Genomic DNA, 14437 nt, shown 5'->3' with positions numbered 1-14437 from the left:
GAAAAAGTTGGGGAGCAACTTTTGGGAAAGAGAGAAGTGTCAGGCACTTGGAATGCTCTTCAAGTTGTCCTGGCACATAAACTGCAAAGAACTGCTAGCTGTACACCTAGCTCTAAAGAGCTTCGAAACCGTTAGTTGCAAGCAACAAAATAGTTCAAGTGAATGCGGACAATACAACCGCTCTAGCATACATTCGGAAGCAAGGAGGTACTCACTCGTATGCCCTTTACGAACTCACGAGAGAACTTCTGTTGTGGACATCCCAGAGGAACATCTCTCTCTTGACGAGGTTCGTTCAGGGAGTAAGGAACGTACGAGCGGACAGGCTGAGCAGGAGGAACCAGGTCCTTCATACCGAGTGGACCCTCCCCACTCAGAAGTTTGCCTCAAGCTCTGGTCTCTTTGGGGAAACTCCTCATGTCGACCTCTTTGACCACGTTCCTCTCGAGGAGACTGGAAGTCTCTGTTCAGTGGTAGAAGATCCCAGAGCTCTAGCAGTAGACGCCTTCCTACTAGATTGGTCTCAGGTAGACGTTTACGCATTTCCCCCATTCAAGATTCTGGGGCAAGTACTCAGGAAGTTTGTGACTTCAAAGGGGACAAGAATGACCCTGATAGCCCCCTTTTGGCCAGCTCAAGAATGGTTTCCAGAGGTACTGGAGTGGATAGTAGACTTCCCCAGATCCCTTCCACAAAGGAGGGATCTTCTCAGACAACCACACTTCGAGAGGTTTCATCAAAACCTCCCCGCTCATCGCTCTGACTGCCTTTCGACTATCGAAAGACTTGTCAGAGCGAGAGGCTTTTCTATAGTAAAGCAGCAAGCTCGATCGCTAGAGCCGGAGAACTTAAATCCACTATCCGGGTTTATCAATCCAAGTGGGAAGTTTTTAGAAGGTGGTGTAAGTCAAAGAAGTTGTCCTCCTCCAGTACCTCTGTAGCAGAAATAGCTGATTTTCTGTTATTTCTGAGGGAAGAGTCGCAGCTCTCCGTAGCCACGATAAAGGGCTATAGGAGTATGCTTTCGGCCGTCTTTAGGAATAGAGGCCTAGATTTGGGAAACAATAAGGACCTGCATCATCTGATTAGGTCATTTGAGACAAAGAAGTATAGAATGACTTCTCCCCCTAACTGGAATCTAGAGCGTAGTACTGAAGTTCTTGACTTCAGAGAGATTTGAACCCCTACATTTGGCCTCGTTTCGTGATATAACGAGAAAATGTTTATTCCTTTTGTCACTGGCAACGGCAAAAAGGTTAGTTAGCGAACTGCACGCCTTAGTGACAAAGTCGGGTTCAATATAGATTCAGCCATCTGTTCTTTCAAGGAATTATTCTTAGCGAAGAATGAAAACCTTCTTAAACGAAACCTAGGACGAGAAACTTCGAAGTAAAAGGATTATCGGGTCTCGTCGGCAGGGAACCGCGAGAGGTCTCTTTGCCCAGTAAGGGCATTAAAGTTTTACTTGAAGAAAAAGGAACAGTTGGGAGGTTCTAGACAAGGCTGTGGTGCTCAGTGAAGGATCCATCAAGACCTATGTCTAAGAATGCATTAGCCTTTTTTGTCAGGAACGTAATTATGGACGCTCATAAGGCTTGCACGGACGATTCCTTAAAACTCCTAAGAGTAAGAGCTCATGAAGTGAGCCGCAGTGGCAACGTCTCTCTCTTTTCAGAGAAATATGTCGCTGAAGAATATCTTGGAAGCGACATATTGGAGATGTAATTCTGTGTTTGCGGCTCACTATTTGAAGGACGTGCGTGTATGTGACCTAGAAAATGTTTTTCATTAGGTCCTTTTGTGTCTGCGGGCACAATCCTGGGTACAGGAGCTTACAACAATCCTTAAAATATAGATATGTTCTAGACTTTCTTCTGAACAAGTGCAGTTGTCGCACAAGCGTCCAGTCACTCAGTTCAGTAAGGAACTCTTGTGATATCTTGTAATAGAAACCTTAAATATAGATATGTTCTAGACTTTCTTCTGAACAAGTGCAGTTGTCGCACAAGCGTCCAGTCACTTCAGTTCAGTAAGGAACTCTTGTGATATCTTGTAATAGAAAATTTTTTTTTTTAAATTATTGTGTACTTGTGCATTGTGGTGTGAGTTACGGTTGTTGCGAAGAGTTGGGGATAACTCTGAGCAATTTTTAATACTAACATGGTGGTTAGGAATCAGGTGGTCGGGATTGATTGTTTGCTCCTTAATAAGGTGTGTTGTCATGTAAGTGGATCAGCACCCATTGACAAAGTCCTTTCAGGCTCTGCCGAGTAAGTGGATAAGACCCCTTCGGCAGACCCACAAGAATTCTTGGCCATAGATCACATATCTCGCTAAAGTTTCTTGAGGTGATGCAGACTACGGGGAAAACACCCACGGAGTCTACCACCTATCAGGTAGGAACCAAGGTTTTTCTAATTTATACCTACAACAGATGTTGTTTACCTGTCTATTCTAGTAGTAGCTGTCTCTTACCCTCCACCGAAGGGTGCCAATCAGCTATGTATATATCTTGACAGGTAAGTTGATTGTATGAAAATGATATTGTTATAATACAATAAAGTTTCATACATACTTACCTGGCGATATATACGATTAAGGCCCACCCAGCCTCCCCGCAAGGAGACAGGTGGAAGAGAAAATATATGAGTAGAAAACGGGATTGGTTCCTAGTCCTGCCACCCAGGGGGGCAGGCCGGTAGATCACCTGACCTACCTGTAGCGAGTGGCGCGAAATTTGAATTTCTGTCGGGGACGACGGAGTCTTAGCTATGTATATATCTGCCAGGTAAGTATGTATGAAACTTTATTGTATTATAACAATATCATTTTTTTATCAATTTCATCATAAAATGCACTTTTGTGATAAAACCATTTAAAAAACCAAATATGAACATTTTTAGTGGGTTTTTCTTGAGTTTTAACTAACAAAATAGGCTGTTTTTAGCATTTTTATAGGGGTTCCAAACATTCGCGGGTTCTAACTATTCATGGGGGGGTCTGGTATGCATCCCACGCGAATATGGGGGACCACTGTATTTGTTATGATTGTGAGGTATTGCTCCAGCCGCTTGCGCTGTTGTAGAGTTTCCAGGGAGGAAATCTTTGGAGCTTTCGCCCTCAATTTTTCTCTCCCGGTATTCTGATGATTGTTCTTATTGAACTTGGGAATCTCACCGAGTGCTTGAATTCCTTAAATTTTGATTGCTCACTGGACGCTCTGTTACTTGGGATCACAAGCACTCGGAATGAGAAAGAAAATTGTTCTTACGAGACTTGGGAATCTCGCAGAGTGCTTGAATTCATTAGCATTTCTAGTACTCACTGGCTGCTCGGATTCTTTGGAATTACTATGTGCACTTGGAAGGTGAGAAGTCTGGTCCCGATGATTGTTCTTACGAGTTTCGGAGTCATGCCAAGCGCTTGATTCTTTAGGATATCTGGCACTCAGAAGTCGATAGACAATCCCTCTTGGTCATTTTTACAAGATTCGGCAGTCTCACCGAGCACTCAGATTTTTTTTTTGGTCTTGAGTGCTCGGCTGGTGTATCGCTGACTGCCCAGGAGTATTTGGAATTTCAGGTGGTACTCAACCTGTATGGGAGAGTTCACTCTCCAGTCTGGTTTAGGCACAGAATGAGAGAAGTGCCAAGACACTTGAGTGTTTTGAGTTTGGCTGCCAGAATTTTTTTAAGTGTTTGATCAGGTTCCATCCTTGTGTCTTGGACCTTAGGGTCCGAGCACTTAGGATACCAGACACAATCTCCTTTGAACTTTCTTCCCAAGGGGCTTCAGTTGTTAAGGAGATTCATGTCTGGGAGGAAAGTGATACTTCTTAGCAGATGAGTACTGCCCATAGTTGCATTGATGTGATCTGTTCAGCTCATTCGATTTGGCTCGACCTTCTTGAATCAGCATGTTGCTGTAGTACTTAAGAAAAAAAACTACATTCTTTAATGGATTTCAATAACTTTTCACTAATAGTACTGACTCACTAAGGAAGAAGTGTCTAAGGACACATCTTTCTCTTGGTTTTGTGAGGTGATCAGGAGTATGGTTCTTTGCAGCTGGCGACAATGTCACCTGTACGCTTCCCCCGAGAGCTCATGGAATCAGTGCCTTATTTTATCATTTGTTCATGAAACTTACCTGTCAGATATATATATAGCTGTATTTCTGACGTCCGACAGAATTTCAAAACTCGCGGCACACGTAGTGGGGCGGCCAGGTGGTAGTACCCATTCCCGCCGCTGGGAGGCGGATATCAGGAACCATTCCCATTTTCTATTCATATTTTTTCTGTCGCCGGTGCTGCAAACAACTGTTGACAGTACCTCCGTCTAGGATTTTTGATTATCCCGCTTAATATTATCTGGATTGACTTTTTGGTTGGTTATCGACTTCTGGATTGTTGGATTGGCACGCGTAATAGTGGATTGGCTTTTTGATTTTGGATTGGCTTTTCTGTGTACCATGATGTCGGGATCAAGTACTGGAAGTTTCAGAGTGTGTGTGAGGAGTGAATGTAAGGTGAGGCTTCTTAAACCTTCAGTTGATCCTCACACAGTTTGTATGGATTGCAGGGGGCATGTTTGCTTGGTTGATGATCGGTGCAATGAATGCAAGGATTTGGATGATGATAAATGGAAGATGTATGAGACCTATCGACGTAAATTGGAGCGCGATAGAGTCAGGAGGTCTTCCTCCAAGGGCAGTTCTACTAAAGGTAAGGAAAGTAACATTTCTCCTCCTCTAACACCAGTAGATTTTGCTCAACCTAATCCTGTTTTGTTGCCTTCGGGCCCCAGTGCTGTGTCTGGAGAAGGTAACACCCTTTCTCTGATTCTTGAGTCTATTCGCGCTCTCGAATCTAAAGTTTTGGCCCTAGAAAACTGGCCCTGTGAAGTTTGTGTTAGTGCCCCTAGTGTTGTAGGAGGGGGCGTCAGATCGGCCCCATGATGCCTCTAGGCCTAGACCTCTATCGGACTCCCAGGACTCAGGGAAGTGGGTATGTCGAAAGCCGCAAGAGGGTTACGGGGGCTCCCCACCGATCTGGCGTCCCTTCGGCAGGCCTTGTTGCTAAATCCCAGGCTGCCAAGGAGCGCGCACGAGCGCGTGTCCTGAAAGATTGCTTTTCGTCCTCCGAAGCGTCCTCCCCGCGCAAGGGGTGGAGCGCTCGGAGAGACTCGCGTCCGTTGAAAAGGACCTTTCGCTTTGAGGACGCTTCACGTCCTATGTCTCCGCTTTCGTCAGAGGATGCTTATGACGCCTTTCCTCCTCAGAGAGAGGAGGCTTTCTATCGACGAGGACGTTGGTTTCCACGCACAGGCGTTGTTCACCTGAGAGGCAGATAGCTGTACCTGCTAGAAGGAAGGAGGCGTCCCCGTCGCCCCTCGCCTTTCTCGCAGGCTCAGTCCTGCCCCTTCTTATGCTCCTTCGTCACCTACGAAGGATATCCTAGTGTCCCTCAGGACCAGATTATGTCGCTGATGGCTCAGAGGACTCGCCCAGCAGCAGTCGAGCCTAAGAGTAGGAAGGACGTTCGGCTGCCCGTCAAGAGGACGAAGCAGTCTCATTCTCTCTCGTCTCGCTCGTCTCTCTCTCCTCCTCCAGATCGTCACCGTCTCGTTCTCCGAGTAGATCTTTTGCTCTCTCAGGAGAGGACGCTCGCCAGGACGCTCGGCGTTCGAAGCAGGACGCTTTGCGCTCTCGGCAGGGAGCTGTTGAGGACGCTCGGCAGGACGCTCGGCGTTCTAAGCAGGACGCTTTGCGCTCTCTACAAGGCGCTTTTGAGGACGCTCGGCGTTCGAAGCAGGACGCTTTGAGTTATCGACAGGACGCCTTTGAGGACGCTCCTCAGGACGCTCGCGTCGAAGCAGGACGCTTTTCGAGCGAGGCAGGACGCTTTGAGGACGCTCAGCAGGACGCTTGCTTGGCTAAGCAGGACGCTTTTGGCGCCTCTCGTCAGGAAGCTCGCGCTTCCTCTCGTAGGGACGTGTCTGTTAAGACAGTTCCCGTTGCTTCTAAGGAGCTCCTCTTTCACAAGATGTCCGTCCTTCTAAGGATCGCGTAAGGGCGATTCCGTACCTGTAGCGGGTACTTCCAACCAACGGAAGTCATTGTTCAGGATTGAGATGCTGGACGTACTCCCTCTCCTGATGGACGTTCTCCAGTTCTCTTAGGGAGGAAGGGGAACTTAGTAGTCCAGGGAGTTCCGTCGAAGAAGAACAGCCGGTAGCTTCAGCTGTCTCGGACTACAAGGTTCTTGTCAGGCTGTTACGTTCATCCTTCGGGGAGAAGTTCCAGCCGGCAGCCCCTAGGTCTCCTCCCTCTCAACTTTCGTCTTCCAAGACCGTTAAGACCCCTGAATTCGTCGAGATGAAGACATCGCTGTCGACAAGAGGGCTTTTAAGAAGCTTCAAGACTTATGTCTAGAAGGAAGGATCAGGGCAAGACCACTTTCGCCATCCGCCCAATCTACTCGCCGGGAAAGGAGGAATTGGTATGAAACCAAGGAGGACGTGGGAGTAAAGGTTCCTTCGTCCGCTCTTGGGTGATTCTCCAGTTTAGTGGACGCTCAGAGGAGGTCTCTCTTATCGTCTGCTAAGGTGTCCTGGACTCCTGTGGAGACGGACCACCACTGAAGGGACTGCTTCGCACCCTAAATGTCTTTAATTTCCTAGACTGTGTGGGAGTTTTAGACCTTCAGTCTAGAAGTCCTGATTCTCTCAGTCTGGGGGAGCTGTCCAGCGTGTTGTCATGTATGGACAAGGCCGTCAGGATGGTTCGGAGGAGCTAGTTTCTCATTTTGGAACTGCTTTCCTGAAGAAAAGAGAGCTCTTCTTGCAATTTTACCGCTAAGTCGGTATCTCCCGCTCAGAAAGCGGAATTGCTCTTTGCGCCTCTTTCGGACCATCTCTTCCCCCAGGCTATGGTAAAGGATCTTGCAAAGAGTTTGCAAGAGAAGGCGACCCAGGACCTCTTGGTACAGTCTTCAAGACGTCCAGCAGTTCCTTCCACTTCGGCATTCAGCAAACCCCCGAAGAAAGTCAAACCCTTTCGCGGGGCACACCCCCCTCGAGAGCAGCTCCTCGAGGGAGAGGTTTTTCGAGAGGAAGAGCTTCATTCAAACCCAAATCCACCAAATGAAGATCTTGTCCTTCAGACGCCAGTCGGGGCCAGACTGGAATTCTTTGCGGAGGCTTGGAGGCAGAGAGGGGCGGATCCTTGGGACTCTCAAGATAGTAGAGCGGGGGTACAAGATCCCCTTTTTACATCCTCCTCCTTTAACATCAAACTCCCAGAGACCTCTCTCCATCTTATCAGGGAGAGAAGAAAAAGTATTCTTTTCGATCTGTTAGACAGATGGTCGAAAAAAGGAGCGGTGGAACAAGTCTTGGACCTGGAGTCACCGGGCTTCTACAACAGGATTTTTCCTAGTGCCGAAGCAGTCGTCAGGTTGGCGCCGGTCCTGGATGTGTGGCAGGCTCAATCTTTTTGTAGAAAAGATCAAATTCAAAATGGAGACGCCCTCAGTCGGTGCTGGGAGCCTTGAGACCTGGCGACTGGATGGTGTCTCTGGACCTGCAGGATGCGTACTTCCACGTCCCCGTCCACCCTCTTTCAAGGAAGTACCTGAGATTCGTCTTAGACAACAGGGTTTTGGCAATTCAGAGCCCTTTGTTTTGGTCTCAGCACGGCCCCGATGGTTTTCACAATGATAATGAGGAATGTAGCGAAGTGGGCTCCATTCGTCAGGGATCAGGATATCCCTATACCTCGACGATTGGCTGATCAGAGCGTCGTCCGAGGCAGAAGTGTCTGAAGGACCTTCAGTTTACGTTAGCCTAGCAAAGTCTCTGGGTCTTTTGGTCAACTCCGAAAAGTCGCATCTGACCCCGACACAGTCCATCGTGTATCTGGGATTCAGATGGATTCAGTGGCTTTTCGGGCGTTTCCATCCCAGGAACGTCAGCGACTGGGGTTAGAGAAAGTCGCAGCTTTCCTAGAGAGAGAAGCTTGTTCGGTGAGGGAGTGGATGAGTCTGCTGGGCACCATTTCCTCGCTAGGAAAGTTTGTCTCGCTGGGAAGACTGCACCTCAGGCCTCTTCAATTTTTCCTTGCGGAAGAATGGACGTCGAAAGAGGACCTGAATGCGATCCTAAGGATCTCCAACAAGGTAAAAGTCCCACTTAAGATGGTGGCTCGACCCTCAGAAGCTACGAGAGGGTTCTCCTTAAAACTTCTGAGCCCCGACCTAGTGTTGTTTCTCAGACGCTTCCATTTCCGGTTGGGGAGCAACACTAGGGGGGGAGGAAGTGTCAGGCTCCTGGAGAGGGGAACAGGTAGCCTGGCACATCAATGTAAAGGAACTGGCAGCGATATTCCTGTCGCTGCAGTTCTTCGAAGACAAACTGTCAAGCAAGGTTGTTTCAAGTCAACTCAGACAGTACCACAGCCCTTGCGTATCTAAAGAATCAGGGAGGAACTCACTCCAGATCCCTTTTTCTCCTGGCGAAGGAAGTTCTGCTATGGGCAGACGCAAGGCGCATCAGATCCTGACAAGATTCGTGGCAGGGGTTCAGAATGTCAGGGCGGACCTTCTCAGTCGACGAATCAGATTCTCCAACAGAATGGACCTTGCACCAGGAAGTCTGTCAACAATTATGGAGATTGTGGGGACGTCCTCTAGTAGACCTGTTCGCTACATCAAGGACGAAGAGGCTTCCTCTGTATTGCTCCCCGGTTCTGGATCCAGGGGCAATTGCAGTGGACGCGTTGCTCTGGGAACTGGACAGGCCTGGATCTTTACGCCTTTCCCCCATTCAAGATCATGGGGGACGTAATGAGGAAGTTCGCAGCTTCAGAAGGGACAAGGTTGACTCTGATTGCCCCAATGTGGCCAGCAAGAGAGTGGTTCACAGAGGTCATGACATTCCTTGTGGACTTCCCAAGAACGTTGCCCTGGAGGGAGAGATCTACTCAGACAGCCTCACTTCAAAAGGTTTCACCAAAACCTCTCCGCTCGGCTCTGACTGCGTTCAGACTATCGAAAAGTTGGCCAGAGCGAGAGGCTTTTCAAAGGCAGCTGCGAGAGCAATCGCTAATGCTCGAAGAGCCTCTTCAAGAGCTGTCTACCAGTCTTAAGTGGTCCTCCTTCAGGGCATGGTGCAAAAAGGAAGGAATTTCCTCTTCCACGACCTCTGTGAATCAGATAGCAGATTCTTACTCTATCTAAGAAATGTGCAGAAATTGGCAGTTCCTACAATCAAGGGTTATAGGAGTATGTTGTCTGCCGTTTTTCGCCACAGAGGACTGGACCTCTCCGACAATAAGGATCTGCACGATCTCTTAAGGTCGGTTCGAAACCACCAAGATTCCACAGGCAAGACCGCCCTCATGGAATCTAGATGTGGTTTTTGAAACATCTGATGCTAAGTCCCTTTGAGCCTCTCCATGAAGCTTCTCTAAGGGACTTGACGAGAAAAACGCTTTTCCTAGCTTCTCTGGCGACGGCGAAGAGAGTAGTGAAATCCAAGCGTTCAGTAGCCTAGTGGGCTTCAAGGGAGACAACGCTGTCTGCTCGTTGAACCCATCTTTCTTGGCTAAGAACGAGAACCCGTCTAATCCTTGGCCAAAGAGCTTTGAAATCAAGGAATATCGAGTCTCGTGGGGGTCAAGAACCAGAGAGAGCCCTGTACCCTGTCGGAGGGCTCTCAAGTCTATGTGAATAGGGACTAAAGAGATAAGAGGTCCCTCAGGTAATCTCTGGTGCTCGGTGAAGAGACCAGATTTGCCGTTGTCCGAAGAATGCTGTTGCTTTCTTCTTGAGGGACGTCATTAAAGAGGCTCATTCATCTTGCAGAAGACTGATTTGAGCCTCTTTAAGTGAAAGCTCACGAGGTCAGAGCCGTAGCTACTTCTCTGCCTTCCAAAGGAATATGTCTATCAAAGATATTCTTGATAGCACCTTTCTGGAGGAGCAATTCCGTATTCGCCTCACATTACCTCCGGGATGTGGAGAACGATTTACGAGAACTGTAGTTCTTTGGGCCTTACATTTCGGCAGACACAGTTTGGGGGCTGAGTAGCTCTCTCCCTATCCCTTAGCTTAGTTAGGTTAGTTTTATTGTGTTTTTGGTTGATGGTGAGATCTTCTGTGGAAATCTCCCATTCCTTAGTGTTAATGTCAGGGGTTTTTTGGTTGGTTAGTTGGTCAGGTGGTGGTCGGTTTGCTGTGTTACTGCCATATGTTTGGCTAGATGATCTTGTCACATTGTGTCAACGTCCCCGTTGACAGAGCATCCAGAGTGCACCAGCACTACAGGTCCAAACCTGGCTGGCAACTCTGATAAGAGCATAAGCAGGCTTTAAGTGACAGTAATCAGAGAGTCTACTTTGCTATCAGGTAAGGAACCAATAAGTTAATCTTTTATTTAATTTAAGTTTCCTAAAAAAATCCTAGTCTGTCTCTACCCACCATCCGAAGGTGGGATTCAGCTATATATATATCTGACAGGTAAGTTTCATGAACAAAATGTTATTGTTATAATACAATTAAGTTTGTTCATACTTACCTGGCACATATATATAATTAGAGTGCCCACCCTCCTCCCTCAGGAGACAAGGGTCATGAATAATATGAATAGAAAAATGGGAATGGTTCCTGATATCCGCCTCCCAGCGGCGGGAATGGGTACTACCACCTGGCCACCCGCCCCACTACGTGTGCCGCGAGTTTTGAAATTCTGTCGGACGTCAGAAATACAGCTATATATATATTTGCCAGGTAAGTATGAACAAACTTAATTGTATTATAACAATAACATATTACATTCCAGAGGAGTCTTTTGGCCTGGATACAGTAATGTGGTCTCATCAGACCACATCTATGAATTTTGACCTTCGGGTATTGCCCACAAGTCCTTGGAACCTTTTTACCTTGGACATATGGTGGCTCCTCAACAAGTGTGTTTTCTTACCTGGCTCTTAGTAGACAGGTAGCATCTCACCAAAGGTGTGTTTCTGGAAGTGAGAAGCATTATAAGAGTGACTGGCCTCTCTTCCTCCTCCTCCTCCTCCTACATTCCCCTATTCTCTTCCTTCGGGTTGAGAACCTACACTTGCTAGAACTGTCGTCTGATGTGGCAAACCTACACTTGCTAGAACTGTCGTCTGATGTGGCAAGTCTACACAACAAGCACCCATTTTATTTTATTTTGGAATAGTGGAAGCTATCCCTCTCCTTCCTCTAGCAAGGGGAGGAATGAGGAAATGGCATTAAGATTAACCCTTTTCGAATCATAAGCGTAGTGACTCCGACTATTAAGATTCCTCCTAGCCTTTTTTCAGATGAGTTACGATTCCTCACTTATTCGAAAAGTTCCAAAAGTCTGACATTTGATCTCACAGTTCCTGTACTCTGATCAATAGTTCAGAGGCAGGGTACTCCTAGCTCTTTCAACCAGGAGTAGCAGCCCAGGTGTGAAGAACTCATCAATTCAAAGAGACTTGTGCAGGTTCCTCCCTCCAATCAGTGTCTTCCTAATGTAAAGGACTGAAGTTTTGTATATTATGTAGGAACAAATGACAATTTTTAAAAGTAAATTGTATTTTTCCTACCTGTATACATGAAACAGGTCTTTTACACATTAGGCCCACCCCCTGTCACCCCTCAGTCTGAAACAGGGCAAACCGAAATGCTTGCTTCTGTACGGATGGGTATTCCTGCATACTGAATGGTAGTTACTGCCTAACCACCATGTTCAAGAGTTAAGCAGTGTTTTTTGAGCTTCGCTGAAAGTAATTCCTAATGTAAAGGACCTCAGGTTTGTATAATTCGGAAAAACACAATTTACTTTTCAAAATTGTAATTTTTTCATACTGCTGCTGCTTGCCCATAGAATTTGACAAGCTTCTCTGGTGTTTAAATTTCAAGATATAATGTAGTTTTGGCTCCATCGGTAGGCCATGTACTAAATAGTGCTGCTTTTTATTTTGTGAAGGTCCCACATAATTATATGCCCATGATCTAATCAGCTTTGAAAAGTAGATTATGAAACAAATACATGGCATAAGTTAAAATCAGGTGCCATGTTTATAGGTTTTAAAAAGTATCTGAAAGCATACTCTTACGCAAAACTTTGGGAATTAATAGAATAAAATAGAACACATTACTTCTTGTGCTGTATGATTTACTATAGTAGATTCACATCGACCGTGCATCAGATATCTAGGCCAGTCCCTTACAACACTCCTGATTGGCTGTTGATAAGCCAATCACAGGGCTGGAAACTCTCAGTCTCTAGAGAGAGTTCACATAGGTAGGATGTATGTTCCACCTCTCCTGAGAGACATGTCTTTCAAAAGTATCCCTCAGGAGAGGTGGAACATATGTCCTGCCTATGTGAACTCTCAAGAGAGACTGAGAGTTTCCAGCCCTGTGATTGGCTATCAGCAGCCAATCAGGAGCATCCTAAGGGACTGGCCTAGACATCAGATGCACGTTTATGTGAATCTACTATATATAGCACAGACAAGATCAAAATATGTACTCACGCAAGAGAAGTTCTGTTTATGAACTTTATAGATATTACTAAATAAAACACTTTCAAAAGTATGCAGTAGTAGTCCAATGATAACACACTGGCATGTGTAACACATGACCATGATTATCCAAGGTAACCTGAAATAACATATTGCAGTGGATGTAAGAGAAGTTAAAATGGATTGATTTATTTTTCCACAGACTCCGGTCGTGACCGAAAGAGGAGACGCAATGATGCCGTGGAAATTGAAGATCGTCTTGAATCTCTCATTATCCGCGTTGGAGAGAAGGTGAGGTTAATTTTATTTTTAATGAATATCTTTGCTAAGTCTTGTATTGTTTAAGTATTTTGTCAAGTTGAGTAAACCTAAGATTCTTTTATTGTAAATAAATTTATTGAACATTTTATCTGTTCCTACACGATATACAAACCTTAAGGTCTTTATACTGTATATTATAGGAATTACCATCAGTGAAGGAAGAAACCGGCCGTTAAACTTTTAACATGGTGGTATGGTATTTAACTACCTACTGACCGAATGGGGGTTCTGCCCACTGGGTCTCATTACTTTTGGCTGTCATTGTGTGTAGATGTGCTTTGCTGCCCTCTGCCCTGCCAGCTGTTGCTTTTGCCATGTTCTTGCAACCTCACTTCTTTCCCTGTGGGATTGTTTCCTTTGGTTTTTTTGTTGCTTTCGTCTTGTTTGCCTGTCATGGAACTGCAAAGCCACAAATCATGTGGCCCTAATGGAGCGTAAACCAGTTACCATGTGAACTTGGCCTGGTAGTACCTAATAAGGCTTGTAGCCATTTCTGCTCCTCCTTAGATGTTGATCCTCATTTCCTTGTGTGGATTGGCATGACTGGTCTCCAGAGCAATGGTTGAAGTACTACTTGTTAAAGAAGTACCAGAAAAAGCTTTTTAAATCGTCATCTGTGGGTAATACGCCCCCAATAATTCTCTTGGCGAGTAATCCTTTGGATGCTTTCATCCCCCCCAATGAGACTTCCATGTCTTGCTGCCTCTCCTTCGGGGGATGATTCCCCTTTGTCAGATTTGTGCAACAGAGGGGGCTCTCCTAAACCTGTGAAGCCATCACTGTAGGTGCCTTCTTTACACAATTGAAGGAGATAGTAGAACAAATTTGAATTTTAGCAAATGAAACAAATCCAATTTGTTCACGAATCTTACCTGCCAGATATATATATAGCTGTATTCTCCGAAGTCCGACAGAATTTTCAAAACTCCCGGCACACACAGTGGTCGGCCAGGTGGTAGTACCCATTCCGCCGCTGGGAGGGGGCGGGCGTAAGGAACCATTCCCATTTTCTGTCAGATATTTTCTGTCGCCGGTGCAGTCAACAAGTGTTTTTCTGCACCTCCGTCATTGGATTTTGGAACTCTTTTGGTCACTTGAGTATCCCGATTGATTTTTGGTTATTTGATTAGGATCGGTGGTTAGGCATACGCTAATTGTTTTTATTTTGGCTTGATTTTTCCTTAAACTTACGATGTCTGGATCTAGTTCGACTAGGCCAGAGTATGTTGTGTGGAAGAATGCAAGGTTAGGCTACCGAAAACTTCGGTAGACCCTCATACAGTGTGCGCGAATTGTAGGAAACATGTTTGTATGTTTGATGAGCGCTGCAACGAGTGTGAAAATATGTCTGATTCTGCGTGGAAGGCTTATGAATCATAGGTACGTAAACTTAGAACGTGATAGTGTAAGGTCTTCCTCCAGGCGTTGTAACACAAGTTACCCGTCCAGTAGAATTTATCCCTCCAAAGACCTGTGATGCCTTCGGGCCCTACAATAGTGTCCTTTGGAGGATAAATCCCTATCTGTGATTCTTAAATCTTTGCGTAGCCTGGAATCATGTTTGCATTGG

The 14437-nt window shown here is 46.1% G+C and overlaps 1 protein-coding gene across 1 annotated transcript in view; it reads left to right on the top strand.

The window, feature by feature from the left end:
• Positions 1-14437, top strand: part of LOC135214751 (nuclear cap-binding protein subunit 1-like) — a 365385-nt gene that overhangs the window by 22090 nt on the left and 328858 nt on the right. The window contains 1 exon segment of the mRNA XM_064249099.1: positions 12749-12837. Within this exon segment, the coding sequence (XP_064105169.1) occupies positions 12749-12837 (89 nt within the window).

Source organism: Macrobrachium nipponense, chromosome 46, assembly GCF_015104395.2.
Source record: "Macrobrachium nipponense isolate FS-2020 chromosome 46, ASM1510439v2, whole genome shotgun sequence".
Classification (NCBI taxonomy): domain Eukaryota; kingdom Metazoa; phylum Arthropoda; class Malacostraca; order Decapoda; family Palaemonidae; genus Macrobrachium; species Macrobrachium nipponense.
The sequence above is the reverse complement of the archived record's forward strand: the minus strand, read 5'-3'. Positions and strand labels throughout refer to the sequence as shown.